The 17,102-nt window shown below is 39.5% G+C and overlaps 1 protein-coding gene across 2 annotated transcripts in view; it reads left to right on the forward strand.

Moving 5' to 3' along the window:
• The first annotated feature begins 6,982 nt into the window (after nt 1-6,982).
• The window catches only part of LOC119746231, a 93,099-nt gene continuing 82,979 nt past the window's right edge, over nt 6,983-17,102 (forward strand). For both annotated transcript variants that reach the window (XM_038223050.1, XM_038223051.1), the window contains exons 1-2: nt 6,983-7,113; nt 7,842-8,474. In XM_038223050.1, coding sequence (XP_038078978.1) covers nt 7,942-8,474 — 533 coding nt within the window. In that variant the 5' untranslated portion in view covers nt 6,983-7,113; nt 7,842-7,941. The remainder of the gene's footprint in view (nt 7,114-7,841; nt 8,475-17,102) is intronic.

A 17,102-nucleotide genomic window follows, 5' to 3' on the forward strand; every position in this document is an offset into this window, starting at 1 on the left:
GACTTCCCCTAGCAACTTTGTAAATAATCCATGATGCGCATGCGCGTAACGTATGCGTTTAACAAAAATGTTCCCCGACCCTTCAACGCTGTAGTTTACTCACCTTTAACCATTGATCTCCCTGTGTATATGGAGATCAATGCCTTTAACTAAGCCTACGGCATCTGACTATACCCACTTCAGTACGGAGGCTCCGAAGAGCCATCTGTTTGTTTGAGAAATCGTGTTCTGTGACTTGGTACTGGTTTGAATAAGGGAATGTGAAATAAGGGAATGAGGTTTTAAACACTCTGTTTAAGGCCCAAAAAAAAGTCTCCGGTTTCTGGTATGGAGCTTGCCCAAAAAGTGGTGCGGCGACGCGGCTTTTTTTTTTTTTACCTGATTTGTTTTGCTTCAAATGTCGGCTGATGACTGCAAGTGATGGTGCCCGACTAAACTTAGTGCAAATCTATGGGAGTCCAGAGAGGCCACATAAAGCTTATTCTCGATCATAACCCCATCCAAAAACACGTTAAAACTGTGCAGCAGCAGGATTCCAGTCAAACCAGTGAGTTTGGCAGTTTTGAGACATCATCTTTCATTGAAAAAAAAACTTTTTCATTTTGCTGACGCGCATGGCTACGGCGACGCGCGCGCATACCAGAGTGATATGAACGCATTGCCGAAGCTTATGACGCATGACCATCACGATTTCCCTTCTCAATTAAGTTCTTGATATTTTATCGACATTGGACTATAAATCCGTAGGTCATCGGTTTAAAACACACAGGCTGTTTTTATTTTTCTTTCTTTACTTTTTTAAAGGATTTTTAGTCGTTTGAAACATTTTTCTTTTGCTAATTTTTGGTTTTTATATAGATGATTTTTTCGAAGGGAAAATAAAGTCCGAGAATCTGACTTGTAACTCAGCGTGCTTCGATATACATGTACACTCATAGCGAATGTGTGGTATGGAAAAAAATATCACAGCCGGTATTAATTTAAACAAGTACATGTACGCTTAAAACTGGCTAGTGGCCTGGACGGGGATAATGGCCCTAGTCCGAGGCGCCTGCGTTAAAACCAGCAAAGCACATTAACATCATACCACCTTCCAGTACGCATTTATAATGACGTTCAGAGCAATTTCATCTGTTAAAAAAATACAATTATTAAAAAGAAAAATACTTTTTTGCGAGAAGTTTCTTCATAGACTTTTCTAGCTTGAAATAACATCGATTCATGCATAGTTTGATTCGAAAATATATTTAAAGTTTGGAAAATTAGTCAAATTATCACTGGGGTTTCTCAAAAACGTATGAACAAGGGGTGGGCGAAGTGGTAAATGGGCGAAGTGGAAAGTGGCGAATGGGCGATGTCGTAAGTGGGCGAAGTGGTAAATGGGCAAAGTGGCAAATGGGCGAAGTGGTTGTGGGCGAATTGGTTGTGGGCGAAGTGGAAAATAGGCGAAGTGAGTGACAATACCCCCCAGTTTATTATTATTATTATTATTATTAATCATTTCTGGTAATGAAACCAAGGATTCCTCAAAAGCGCCCTAGGCACTGTAGCTCGCAAGCCTGAAGAAACCTGTGGAGAGAAGACAATGAGAAGAAATTGTTTTTGTACATGTTGGAAGTGTGGCCTTTATTTACGAAGGTAGTCCAGTAAATTGGCCACATTTTATGGGCTAATTAGAATAGAAGTAACAGCTCGCCAGACCAATATGAACGGGGAGTAATGACAAAATTGCAGACAGCCATTCTCCACCTTTATCTTTTGATCGATACACGGCAAAAAGCCAAACTTGGCCCATGACGCCATGGGGTGCAGAGTGTATATTCTGTCCAGGTTGGATGGCCGCTTTGAACAACTCAAGGGACTTAGGGAGGTGATTGACTGGGGAGTTGATTCCAATCAACTCTTCTGGAGAAGGCGTTCTGGCACCTGGTAGTTCTCAAGCCGCTGGACGGGTATCCTGATTGAAGTGGCGACTTGAGAGGTCAAAGTTCTTTTGTTAGGCTGGATGGTGACAGGAGAACTTCCGGTGTGGATTTGATAGAAGTGGGTCAGTCTAGTAATTTTCGTCTATCTGCTAAGGAATCCTATTTTAACATGTCGATCATCTTGGTGACGCTGGATGTACACTGGTAATCTTCGAGAACAAACCGGGCAGCTCTGCATTGAATTTTTCCAACATCTGGATGTTTTTGGCAATTTTTATTTCTCGCACCAAAATCGAATGTTTTTTTTCTCTATGTGATAATATATATTAACTGTTGATGTACCCTGACGTGGCGAGGCCCCTAATGTGGCGCACTTTGATTTTACGCCTGTAGCGCCTAGCTAGAGCAAATTAAGTTCCAAACATTCTTTTTCATAAATCGCGAGTTTATCGACCGTTACTAAAGTTAGCAGAGAAATTTATTTCAGGCGTGATTTTGCTATTTCATTTTTAAGTGCACAGTAAACCCTTTGAAAATGCACCCAAACAAAGTAAGAAAATAATTTTCTGACAAACTTCTAGTTGGGTATTAAGTAGAGATAATAATGGTTTGTCAGTATTTATCAACCAGTTTAAAATAATTCTTTAGTGTTTAATAACTTGGAATTTTTCAAGATTTATGCAAGTGCCCCACGTTAGGGAACACTCAGCTGATTTTGGCCCAATTTCCGGACGCCACTTTTTTTTGATTTCGTACCAGTATTTAACTGAATGAATTTGAAGTTTATCAATAAAAGAAGTTTGGCAACCGCGTGCATGTGGGCAGTCCGGAGAAACATCAAATTGCACCACGTTTGGGATGTTTGCGTTGAGACTGGGCCCAACTGATCAAGCCCTGGGTTCTTAGTTGGAGTAGGTGCGCGCGGTGAACTAAAAACGATACTAGCCCTGGCCCATGGTTCCCTTCCACAACTGTAAAAACTAGAGTTCTGGAAGTATGGCTTTACAATCGTGGAGCTATAAAAAGACAAAGTCTTACCCAGAACAATGTATGCAAAGCATTAAAAAGATTCCATACCTGGACATATTCACTGACCAACAATTGTCAAAGAGTGTCCTTTATGTTTTCTCAGTACGTAGGCATGCCATGGAATGATGTAGGGTAGCACATAGCAACTTTTCCCTGCTAAGTTTGACATTTTTGGACAGATTATCCATTTTAATGGTGGCATAGGTCACTGTAGGGGAAAATTAGTGATGTCCAGATATGGGAATCTTTCCAGTAGGCCGAAAGGAAGTTGAATTTTGACAATAGTAGTCCAGACTAGAGTGTACAGGCCTAGCCTACCGCTAGATTATCCATGTTATGTTGATATCGGGATAACCAAACAACAGGTGGCGCTCTTCACAATTAACGGTGTCAAATACAATCTCGTTCACGTAAAGTTGAGCGGTACGCACTGACAGGTACATAATACAGGAAAGAAAGTTACAAATAAAGTTAACCCTGGGGACGAGTTTGCGAAAAAGTTTCGAAGTCCGAATTTTCCCATCATGCACTGCGAAATCCCAATTCCTTTCTCGATAGGATTTCGGATGTGGGGAATCGTTATTCGTTTTCCGTTGAGCTGTCGAATAGGGAAGTGGGAATCGTTATTCGTTTTCCGTTTAACTGTCGAATAGGGAAGTGGGAATCGTTATTCGTTTTCCGTTTAGCTGTCGAATTGGAAAATGGGAATAGTGGGAATCGTTATTCGTTTTCCGTTTTGCTGTCGAGATGGGATTTGGATTGGAAGTCCGTTATCCTATTTTGTGCGGGAAATTGGAAATAGGTTAGTTATCCGTTTTTCTTTTTGCTTAGGAATTGGGAAATGGTTTCTTTTATCCGTTTTTCTTTTTGCTTAGGAATTGGGAAATGGTTTCGTTATCCGTTTTTCTTTTTACTTAGGAATTGGGAATGACGGGTTCGTTATCCGTTTTTCTTTTAGCTTAATTAATAAGGAAATAAATGTGTGCTCCGGAGGGTTTTATCACTCGTTTAATACCGCTTAGAGTCTGGGTGCTGATAATTACCCGAGCCGGAGGCGAGGGTAATTATCAGCACCCAGACTCTAAGCGGTATTAAACAGAGTGATAAATACCGACCGAGCACATATTTATTCCCATTCATAAATACCTTATCCGTAAAAAAAATATCAAATAATTCGTTCAAAAAATCCCGATTTTGTTCAACAAGTTCACTTCATGCTTTTTGAAACATCCCTCTAGCAAAATAATGGAGTGTTCAGCTGGCGAGTAAGATGTTAACAACCCTTTTATGGAGATTGACGCGCGCGTAGCATGTTCTGCGCGATGTCACGCAGAACGCACCTGGGGCGTTGCGTTTTGAATTTAGAACTATACAATTCTGTCTCGCTTGTAGTGTTGCGCATGCCTACGTGAGGATTGTGAACGTTCAACCAATGAAACGTTAAGAGGCACTGGATTTTTAGGAGTCCACATTTTGTTGTGACACTGGAAAAGTGTTTCAGACCAGCTAGCCATGTCTTTATCATCCGTTTAATACCGGCCACGTGACGGGCTCTCGACCAATAGGAATGGCTAAACTGTCTGAGGTATTTGTGAATAAGGGAATAAATGTGTGCTCCGGAGGTTTTTATCACTCTGTTTAATACCACTTAGAGTCTGGGTGCTGATAATTACCCGAGCCGGAGGCGAGGGTAATTATCAGCACCCAGACTCTAAGTGGTTTTAAACAGAGTGATAAATACCGACGGAGTACATATTTATTCCCATTCATAAATACCTTTTCGGAAAAAAAAAATCATATAATTCGTTCAAAACATCCCGATTTTGTTCAAAAAATTCACTTTTTGCTTTTTGAAACATCCCTCCTGCAAAATAATGGAGTGTTCAGCTGGCGAGTAGGATGAAAACAACCCTTTTATGGAGATTGACGCGCGCGTATCATGTTCTACGCGATGTCGCGCAGAACGCACCTGGCGCGTTGCGTTTTGAATTTAGAACTATAAAATTCTAACTCCCTGGTAGTGTTGCGCATGCCTACGTGAGGATTGTGAACGTTCAACCAATGAAACGATAAGAGGCACTGGATTTTTAGGAGTCCACATTTTATTGTGACACTGGAAAAGTGTTTAAGACCAGCTAGCCATGTCTTTATCATCCGTTTAATACCGGCCACGTGACGGGCTCTCGACCAATAGGAATGGCTAAACTGTCTGAGGTATTTATGAATTCTCATTCACAAATACCTCAGACAGTTTAGCCATTCCTATTGGTCGAGAGCCCGTCACGTGGCCGGTATTAAACGGATGATAAAGACATGGCTAGCTGGTCTTAAACACTTTTCCAGTGTCACAATAAAATGTGGACTCCTAAAAATCCAGTGCCTCTTATCGTTTCATTGGTTGAACGTTCACAATCCTCACGTAGGCATGCGCAACACTACCAGGGAGTTAGAATTTTATAGTTCTAAATTCAAAACGCAACGCGCCAGGTGCGTTCTGCGCGACATCGCGTAGAACATGATACGCGCGCGTCAATCTCCATAAAAGGGTTGTTTTCATCCTACTCGCCAGCTGAACACTCCATTATTTTGCAGGAGGGATGTTTCAAAAAGCAAAAAGTGAATTTTTTGAACAAAATCGGGATGTTTTGAACGAATTATATGATTTTTTTTTTCCGAAAAGGTATTTATGAATGGGAATAAATATGTACTCCGTCGGTATTTATCACTCTGTTTAAAACCACTTAGAGTCTGGGTGCTGATAATTACCCTCGCCTCCGGCTCGGGTAATTATCAGCACCCAGACTCTAAGTGGTATTAAACAGAGTGATAAAAACCTCCGGAGCACACATTTATTCCCTTATTAATGGGTTTTGAGCATAGACATAAAGAACCTATGTCTATGGTTTTTGAGATCGTACCGTTAATTGTGAAGAGCGCCGCCTGTTGTTTGATGATATCACCATTATTGTCGGATCGGAGTAGCGCAGGAGACGGGTCATATCGTGTAAGTCTTGACTGCCAACACGATAAATATTGAGACAGACAAATTTCGTGGTGACCAAAAAAAAAGGCTTTTGGGAATTGACTCAAATTTAAGGCAGCTATTCATGTTGACAAATTTTTTTTTTACGGTGATTAGGAGTGACTGTAAACGCCTAGGGTATATAACTTGTCAAATTCAGTAAATAAAGGGCGGACCAGGCCCTAGAGAAATGGTAACGGTAACGGGAGTGTGCCGAGGCCGAAGGGCTCTCTCAAGTGGAAAAAATACCTTATTCGAGAACAATACGGCTATATTGAGAATTTTTTCAGGAATAGGCCTACACTGTAATTTTAATTAAGGGAATTAAGATTGTTATTTTTGTTACGCAAACCATGGAGGTAGAATTTCCATGCGCAAACTTTTTAAAAAGTGTATATCAATGTTGTTAGCAAATTTTTGTTCTAGGTAATATGTGTTCCTTGCAATGTGAACGAAAATAGTTTCACAATTTTCTCCTCTTTCACACCGACGGAAAGTGATTTTTTTCTGAGCAAGTGCCCCTTTTTGGTGATCCCCCCCCCCCCCCGGGTGAAAAGCGTTCCGCGTCGCTGGTACGGTATCCCTACTGATTCGAAGTCAGCATCGATTATGGAGGGACTGGGAACTAGTCTATGTTCGCATGTGAATATTGCATAGAGCTATATAATAAATATTGCTAATAGCGCCCTCTGTTAAATTTAAATGACGATAAATAAAAGGAAGGTGCAACGATTGGAATATTGAGGGGGTTTAAATTGACCCTCGATCAAACAGTTGACTTAGCGGTCGAGTATTTGGACATTAAATGCAAACAATTAGTTAGAGAAGAAAATAATCATCAAATTAATAGATTTAGAAAGAGTTATGTGTGTCAAAACGGAAACTTAGCAAGCCTGACAGCAATAATTGTGGTTGAACACGGCATTGCACTACCCATTTTGTAATGGTTGAATCTGACAACAGCGCGTAACCGCAGCATATACAACGTGTACACAAACGCCGCTGGACTAGCGCAGTAAACGGCAGGTGCATTTTGTGTACACGTTGTATGATATAAAAATGTAAATTCTGGATAAAAAACCACAAAAGACAATGATTAACTTTCTCAAAGTCCAGATGTAATTCACCAGTGTCACAGTGAGTATACTGTTCATAGTCGTTCACTTAAATCGACATAATTTAGGACTGGTTAAATATTAACCAACAACTTGTTTAAAAAGCAGTGTTTGTTGATGAATGGGGGGTGTCTCCTTTTCGTAGACGATGCGTCATCGTACACGCATTCCAATGTCAGTGAGCAGTGTGTATTAAATCCATGGAGGTGATTAACAGAGCAAAGATCACTCCACTTTTCATATTATGGTTGCACTTGCAAAGCTTATTCATTTGCTTATTACTAAACAAAATTAACAAGTTGCTCGTCAATGTTGATTGGTAATTTCAAGAAATTAACTGACATTTTTCACAATTTCCAAAATAGCATGCAATGGGGAAAAAATGTTTTTAATGTATTTTAATTAGATGCACCATAGAACAACATGTACAAACTTTTGTGTTGGACTTTGAGTTGGTTTATGAATACACATGTTTGTCATTTGAAAAAAAAAATGGACGAATGCTTTGGCCTAAAAATGTTAACTATTGTGAATTATGTCAATCATAATGCGTGGGTTGTGACATTTGAATAATTTATCCAAGTTTATTGCTTCGTAAATGGAATCACTGAAATTTTACAGACATTGGGGCTATTGGGATTATTCAACAACAGCTGTTTCATGGTTTTTTTATGGATTCTTATGTCTGGACTGTTTATATTTCATTTTGAAGCAGACCAATAATGAGAGACTTTTTTATCTTTACTGTAGGATTGTTGCCTTGTATTAAACTGCCTTTGTTCAAGTGACTACCTTCACTACATGAACACACACACCATTGGAGAAAGAGATTCACAACCTTCCATCAGCGATGCCAATAAGCGAGGAAAATGCAGCCAGATCGCTGTGCCTCCTCACCGAATTCCGAGACGCGTCAGGCAGCAGTGCGCAACAGCAGGAAGATGTCCAACGCAGCATCAACGTCCTCAGTGCCTACCTCAACAGCATTCTACCCGCAGCCACGTCAGTAGCTGCAACCACTGCGGCTAGCCAGGCTGGGGCAGTAGGATCAGAAGCCCCCTACGAAAAGCCTGGGGGTGAAGGTGATCGCAACAGAGAGGAGATCAAAGTTTTTGCGTTTCAGTCTCCCCCGGCCCCGAAGAGCACCTTAGACTTCGGGTTGATCTTGCAGAACGGCGGCGCGACAACGGCGACGCTGCAACGGCAGCAGAAACCGGAACCTTTTGTAGCACCTCCGGCAAACAGCAAAGCATTGGGGAACATACGCATCGCTGCGATCGCACCGGGGTCATTTGTGCAGCAGGACGGACAGCTGAAAGTTGGGGATGAAATCATTGAGATCAATGGACATCTGATGGAGCGATGCTCTGCTGAGCGAGCAAGGTAAGGCAGACATTTGTGTATTATCTTGTACCTTCATTGAAGGTATACATGTATATGTACTTACTAGAAGATATCCCTGTAATGTTCCAACTATAGCTGTGGCCCAATCTACATGTATAGTTGCGACAGTCCCGACTATTGTTGAGGCGATCCTAACAATAACTTGGGATCTTCTCAACTATTGTTGAGACCACCCCGACCATAATTGGGATGATGCTATAGTTGGAGCTTAACATACCCGCGCATAAAAAAATAGTAATGTTTTGGCGTCTTTGTTGTGCATACATTTTTTTTTTGCCTCAGGTTTGTATAAATCCGTTTGACAGATTGTTCTGTCCATAATTATTGTTCAATAACGATGGTGGATCTGAACAAGATTCGGTAGCAAATAAGACTTGGTCGTCATAAACTGAGACATGGCCAATTCAAGAATTTTATTGATGCCCCCAAAGCATGTCTAGTTTTCCAAATTTTCTGGAGGAGCATGCCCGCGGACCCCCTAGTAAAAGTGTTCAATGAGCACCCAAACCCTAACGGTCCTGAATCCACCAATCATAATAGGATTTAACACACAGCATCTAGGGAGTTTTCATTCAAAGCTGATGTATACCTTGGAACCCCAAACCTTGGCCTGCATTTCAGAGTACAGGGATTTTTTGTGTTCCCCAAATATGCAGTGTATTTTGTGTGTTGTTTACACTGTACACAAATTGTGTATTGTCCGTGATTGCTCAAGTACAGTGATAAGACTTGTTGAATGGACAAAAGTTTTTTTGTTTGAACACGCAGTAGCTGATTGTTCAAACAAACTCAAGGGTCCCAAAATATGTAGCTGATGGTCAATCTGGCTAGATATGAAATTACTAAAGTGCAAACTCTTCATTCCCTCGCATATAATCCTTAACCCCAGACATTTTTTTTTAAGTTGAACTTTAGATTGACTGGAATTTCGAGTAGGTCTAATGTGTTGTCAGTATTAACCAGCTACAGCAAAAGAGGCATAGGGCCTATAGATCATAAATTTGCTTTTCATGCTTTTTGTTCATTTCCAATAATAACACCACTCAAAATCCAATTAAGAGGTATATTTCAAAACCTAACCCATTAAAATTTCAGCTCATGATATTTCACTTTCAAGAAAACAGTGAAAAACAATGCACGATATTAACCCAAAATGCGATTTTGTCCATAGCAGTACTCTTTATTTCCAAAAATCAGTCAGAACTGATCGTTGGAAATCACCTACGTTTCTCGATTTCTTCCAAGTGACAGCAAGCCGAAAGGAATTATTTCACAGGGCGTTTAGTACTGGTACGATCTTTAATTAATAGCTTTTAAACTTTGGTCGGTTACTTTTGGGATAAATGCAACATACCTTTAAATGTCAGATGTGGAAGAAAATAATATTTTCCTGAAATTCCCAGAAATCCTTGGCAAGCTCTGCCGTGGGTATGGTTTCCTCTCTCTAAAGGGCAGATAGAGGCAGTGATAATTTGTTCTCTTCTGTTGGATAATTAAATTGTCAACAGTTCCTGAGAGCTGTGTATAGGGGTCTCTTAGGGAACATGGAGGAGCAAAGGATGTTTCAGATTACCAGGGGGACTCCCTGTCAGATGTTGTTATGAGTCGAGGAGCCCCAATTTTCTGTGGAAGTTCATTTTAATGAGATATTTAAAGTTCACTTGTCCTTGTGTGTTTCAAATTGGGAGGTAGGCCTACCGTTAACTCCTAATTACATCAAATTTGCCATAATCCAGCACCTGGCAATGCCGACTTGGGACTCTTTACATTAAGCAAATATTTTCTAAGGGGCCAAGGGGCTTGAAGTCCCAATGTTGTTTATAAATGCAGTATATGAAGAAGACAATTTGAAAGAGAGCGTGTACATGTATAGAGCGCCCTGTGTGGACAGAGACTTGTTCTTCTATGATCAGCTCCTCAAATCATGACAGATTCGATCAATTTTGTGAGAAGTTTGATTGGGTTGGATTTCAGTGAAAATGATAGTAAAGGCAGACGAAGAATTTTCAGGCGGCAAACAAAAAGAGGACGTAAAGGTATGCACCTTCTCACATTTGTCTGGATTGATAGCAAAGTCATTTTCCTCACTTTACATCGCATCGAGTCGCTTCGGTCAAGTAGCTGACTATTTGAGCGTGTGAAAGTTATGTCATGTCTCGATGTTAACATGTTACAATTCGATAACCATTTAGGTCAAAGGTTATTGTGCACAGTGCCTGCAATATGTGACATTCTACAGCCACTCACGGCGAATAAACGTTCCATCGGTGTTCAAAAAATGATGACAGTGAGTCGAGTACGTTTCTGCAAGGCCGCGAAAGAAAAAGTCCAGTGGGAACACGGCGTTAGCCCATTAATAAAGTGGACTCTAGGCTTGGCCTTTGGGCCCAGGAATAAGAAACATTTATATTACAATTCAGGACAGGTGAACAAAAAGTGGTTTAGTTTTAACTTAATACCAAGTAAATTTGTTTCTAAGCAAAAAACGATAAGTTTGTTTCATAATCATGTCTTTGTGATTGACAAGCATTTGGAAAAGACAAAGTCTCCACAGCAATGACAGCATGTATATTTAATAAGTTGCATCGTCATTTTTGCACAGCACATGCCCCACAGCTGTTTGATTTTTTCCATTGTGAGCAACAAAGAAAAAAATTATATGATGAGATCATTTTGTTAAGTCACTGTTTGATAGGGGAAGCCCACATTTTGGAACTTAGTTCAATCTAGTGTCAATTCATACTAAGAATTATTCGTCAGTTTGTGTCTGCAATGACAGCTGGGCCATTTTGTGGAATAACGATAAAAAAATTAGAAAATTATTTAAAATTGATTTTAACAAAAGGTATATTACACAAACTTTGTACATGCAAATTGTACTTTACAAAACTATTTAAAATTGATTTAACAAAAGAAATGCGTGTAATTTCAAATCTGAAACATGCAAATTGTAGGCCTACTTTAGTAGGCCTAATTGTAATCAAGTAAATTGAAGTGGATACGGATGTGCTTGGCAAACCTATGGCAATTTGATTTTTCAAGTAATCCTTTGCTTAGCACATTTATTAAACAGAAACTGAAATTGTGCCAATCTTATAATGATTGTTCCTATCCAATGTGTACACTGTAAATGATGATCACTGTAGTTCACTAGTATTCGTTTATTTAGTGAGCACTGTCGATATTAGAATGTTCAATAAATGATACCAGTATCGAGAATGTTCAATTTATTGATAACCCTTTGTAAAAGTACAAGACCATGAAATAAAAATCTTAAATCCAGATTTCTTACAGCTTTCTCGGCATATTACACAAACTTTTTCAAACAAATCTCAGTACTGACAGTTTGTCCAGAACAGGCGATTTAATTTCTTTTGAGGTTTTACATTGGGGAGACCGCAAATTCCAGCGAATGCAGCTAGCTAGAAGCGACATCGCGTGGCATTTGAATAAACAAACTTGTACAAGTACTATGTACAGCAAACGTCAACACAAACAGGAGATTTATTTTGACAATAATCTAATAGCATTTTGCGATATTTTTAATATCATTCCTTAATATCGAAAATTTTGATATTTTGATATGATTAGACAATTGCTATCAGCAATATTTATATCAAAATGATATCACATAATCGAGTAATGATATATCGACGGTGCTTAACTTAGGCCTATACAGGCATGCAACTTTTCCTCGGATCAGCTGATTTCCTCTTCTTGTACTTCCCAAGTGTGCCATTGAAAATAGAAAAACACTGTACAAAGTCTGGGGAAAATTTAAATTTCCTCTTTTTTGTGATTTCCCAGTTGCATGCCTGCCTATAGCAGACAATAAAATACAATCAGTCAACAATTTACAATAAACAATTTGTCGAGTGTACATGTGAAGATAGTCATGAACTGGAAAATTCTTTGCATGAGATCTGGCAAACCTGTGTAGTTTGTTTTAGGCTAGATAGCTCCATGCTATTATGATTTGTGGAAAAGCTGGAACAAAAGGTCACTACCCCCTGCTGTCAAGGTTGACTGCTACACTTTTGCCATTGCCATAGCAACCTTGGCATTCCTCTATACATGTACCTGTACCCCCCCCCCCCCCCCCCCCCAGGGCTCAGTGGTTCAGGTCCAATGGTCAAGGTTCAGTGTTGGGCCAAATTCTTGGGCCCACTAGTACAAAAAGAGTGGAATTCAAAGTTGAAATCCGCAGATTTTAAAAGGGAATTGTGAAGGTGATGAAAGACTTTCCAAATTTAATGCGAAATACACAGGTGGGGGATTCAGGTATAAGAAGTAAACTCTAAAGTCACACATGTTTCACTGAAAGTCCAAAAGAATTTTGTAGAATTCATTGTTTGGTGTCACTGATTTAAGTTAACAGAAACATGTAGAATGCCATAAATATTTTGTAAAGACTGCCTTTTTCCATTCAAATGCCTTTTTTTCACCAGCGCTTACCCCCCCCCCCATATTTGTAAAGAGTGCCCTTTTTTGTTAACAAACTTGTGCCTTTTTTTCTGAATAAGTTCCCTTTTAAAAAAAAAGTTGTGCGCTCTTTTGTGCCAGCAGCTGTTATGAGTGTCTTTTTTTTTACATTTTGCGCATGTTTCGCCCAGAAAAGTGACAGCGCCCCCATCGACAGATGATACCAGCCCCCCTCCCCCCCCCCCCTCACTATATGATTTTACAGAGGCCAAGTGTCCGGAGAGAAAAAACGTGTGTACATTTTCAGTACAGATGTGCAAGTGTTACCCCCCCCCCCCCCCCCCCCCCCAGTAAATATGACCTTGCTACGCCCCTGCAAATACATGTAACATTCTTTTCATGAACCGGGTACATGTTCCCGGGAACTCCCGAACTTTCATGGAATACTTGAACAAAGTCTACATTGTACTTACTGACCATAACATCTTCAGGGTTTTATTTGATGTGAACCCGCTTCAACATGTTTTTTTTTACCCGCACATTTTTTTCAGAAACATACATGTAATCAGGGGTGTGAAATCTCAGCTATAAAGCTGATATCAGCTTTTTTTGGTTTTGGATTTCAGCTTTTTTCCCTCACTTGCTGTATACAAAAGTATAGGAGATTTCCAAAGTTCAGCCTTTTTACACCTGTTTCAGCTGTTTTCAGCTATTTTCATCAGTGGTCACTCACACCCCTGCATAATGTACACACATTATACATTGTACAATTGTTTGATTTTCTTCAGTTCTGTAGCATTTCCTGTAACACGACATTTTAACATTTTGCTGGTTGCTACAATTGCAGTTACATAACTTTGAGCAATAACTTAACTGTTTTTCTTTCCAGATTATGAAGATTTTTCACAAACTTTAAATATGATTGGAACTTTGAGGGACTTTTCCAAACCATTGTTGGGGGACAAAGTTAGAAACCTATTCCTTCATGAAAGGAAAAAAAAACAGTTTTACACATTACCTTGAGCAATAATCGACTGGGTAGCAGGTTTTTCTTTCCAGATTATGAACATTTTTCACAAACTTTAAATATGATTTGAATGGAATGAAAAGTCTTGCCCAAACTTCCTCTTTCGTGTTATAAGTTTTGAGGGACTTTCCAAACTATTGTTGTGAGGGAAACTTTTCTTTATGTCGCCACGCTAGGCTGTCCTTGTGTGGGGCACGCATTGTGAGCTTTTTAATACCGAAAATCCGATGACTCATTTTTAAATGACATGTTGGGATTGCAACAATTTTGGGGGTTTTACCTGCAACTTGGGAACAATGAAGATAGTTCCCGTTCGAAATCCTTGAATGGTTTGCTATTTTGTCAGGTATGTGGGCTGGGTAGTTGGGTTCGCATGTTTGCTTTTAAGAAAAACTTGCAAAATACAGAATTGATCTCTGCTTGACACTTTCAGGAAAAATTTGATAAAAAAGGCCAATTTTGTTATGCCACGTACTCAGTCGTGTGTCTGTGTTCGTTCGGACAGCAGGAAATATTGCAACTTTTGTGTACGGTACTGTACTTTCTATTACTCCTGAGTAAACACTCTAATACAGTGTGGAGATGCAAAAAGAATCCAGTTTGCCTGAAGAGCAGTTTCTGAAGGTACGCACCTTACGTTTTAGTTGGTTTGTCTTTTGTAGGCTAAATTTGAGATTTGTAGAATGGATTCCTAGAATGGACTGTCTCAGTGCTATCCCACTGCCTCATAAATATGTAATATTGCTGTTGAAAATGCTGCAGGGGCATATCCACCATATTTTACAACCATCAGACGTAATTGCAAGGAATTAAAAAAAATTATATTGTTGCCCTGGCAACCGTGGATTGAATCAAGTATTTTGGCTAATTGGTGTGAAGCAGGCGTGCATCCAGCAGATGTCTTCTGGGAAAAAACATCTGTGCCAGAATGAATCAATATATGATTATCATAATTTCAGTTCTTGATTTTCTAATTTTCTGAATGTCGCAGTTGTTTTCATAAAATTATTCATCAAAGGATGTACAAATACATGCTGAATGAAAATGTACTTCGATTCATGACAATTACATGTGAATGAATGCTTAGTTGTGACTTAATTTCGTGAATAATGAAAGTGCAATCTTTTTTAAGGCTACCTGTACATGTACATGTAGTGTACATTTTTTTTTTATGTTGAAGAAACGGTAGAATATTGATTGTTTCAATTACTTAAATATTTTATAAATATATATTTGTTTGTTGGTGTGTCCTGCAGGTTGTTTGTGTTTAATGCAAACTATAGTTACGGTGTAGTTCGGTATCTTGATGAAGTTGACCAGGTCAAAGTTCATTCGGAAATAAAATCGTCGACGCGATGTAATGCGAATGCCCATTCAGCTTGTCGTGCGAGCATTGTGCGACCATCTCCTTGCGCGTTCATGCACCTTCAATGAGCGTTTGATTATCCCGAATGCCCCGGAACCCAACATTGTGCGCATGCGCAGTTGAAATACCGAAACATTTCGCTTAGTACATTATGTAGTTGGGACTCTCTCAAATACTAGACTCTATAGTCAGGACTGACCCAACTAAACTTTGGGGCCATTTCTTACATGTTCACACTTCCCCCCCCCCCCTTTTTTTCAGGCTTGTTCATTGCACACTACCAACTTTTCTGAGGGAAATTGGGGAGGAGGAGGGAGATTAAGTTCTTTGTGGTGTACTGAAGATTATTTTAAAACAAACTATCTTAAAGGGAAAATACAACATTTGCAAACATCAAAAAATAAAACTACCAAATCATTTTGAAATACCTTGCTGGACTGTTACAAGTGTTAGTGAATGACAGTGTAAAGCATCCTGTAAAATCATGGCACCTGGTATACTGTCATTTTCAAGAAAAGTGGTGTTTTTGTATCAATTTGACCATCAGTTGACCATCGCACTTGTTTGCAATCGATTACACACCTATGAATGGGTACAAGCCAGCTAGACTGGTTCCCTGACCTTACAATTTCCCAATGTATGTAAACTGCTCTGTTTCTTCTTATATGGAGTCAGGGAACCAGACTACAGGAAAACGATTGTTTTTCTTGGTTTTTATAGCATTTTCGAACCCAAAACCTCAAAAAAGTCAGTGTAACTATATTTGCTATATATTTCCAACCCCCCAATTCCATCCATTTCTGAAAATTACAGCAAAAGCAAATGATGTATATTCCCTTTAAGTTCTTTGTGGTGTACATACGGATTATTTTAAAACCAACTATCTTAACTTAGGGGCAACTAGTGTTAGGTACAAGTGTAAATGGTCATTTCAAGAAACTGTCTGCAATCCAAACTGATGATAAGAGTAGGCCTACACTGTACACATCATAATGACTCAATTGAGGGTCGTCTAATTTGTACATGATTGCCCTGCAGATTTGGCAGATCTTAACGGAACCACAGACTCATTAAAGCCTTGCGCCACTTGCAGGCCGAATCAATTCCAAGGGTTTCCTCTTTCGCACACCCTCTCGGCGTGCGTGCAGACCGTGTTTACTTCAGGAAATAACCTGATCACTGCTGCCCTTTCCTGTCTCAGCTTGATACACCCAGAAAGAGATAAGAAATTCTAGTCTTTCGGCAAAACAGAAATATGTAGGAAAGTGTTAAGGCCATTGATTGACTGGATAATAATAAGTCCACTTTGCTTTGGGAATAAGGAATTGTGGATCAGCCCTCAGGCAAAACTGTGTCTCTGGAAATGGTGTCTGGTAAGTGGATCGTTAACCTAATTTGGGTGTGTTTTGATTACTTTTTTTTACAAGTAGGCCGGCTTGTGAAGGGGGATAATCATGTTGGCCCAATTTCAGGGCTCTGCTTAGCGTAATTAATTTTGTTGCTAAACTATTGAAGAAAAAGTTTGAACTAATGGTTATTGTAGTTTGTACAGTTCACAGGTTAACAAGCAATTTGGGCTTGTCAGCACGTGTTCTTTAACTTAAGATTTTGTGCTTACAGGGTATGACGTATCTATCTTTTTAAGCACTGCATGTCTTGATGTACACATAGGCCTACACGTTTGCAGTGTTGGAAAGAAAATCTATTTGTGCTTATTCGACTAGTTGGATGAAAAAGTTGTTTTTAAAATGTATAAAAAGTGCAAAGTAATGAAATCCCCAGAAAGTTGTAT

This window comes from Patiria miniata, unplaced genomic scaffold (genome assembly GCF_015706575.1).
Source record: "Patiria miniata isolate m_02_andy unplaced genomic scaffold, ASM1570657v1 HiC_scaffold_7, whole genome shotgun sequence".
Classification (NCBI taxonomy): Eukaryota; Metazoa; Echinodermata; class Asteroidea; order Valvatida; family Asterinidae; genus Patiria; species Patiria miniata.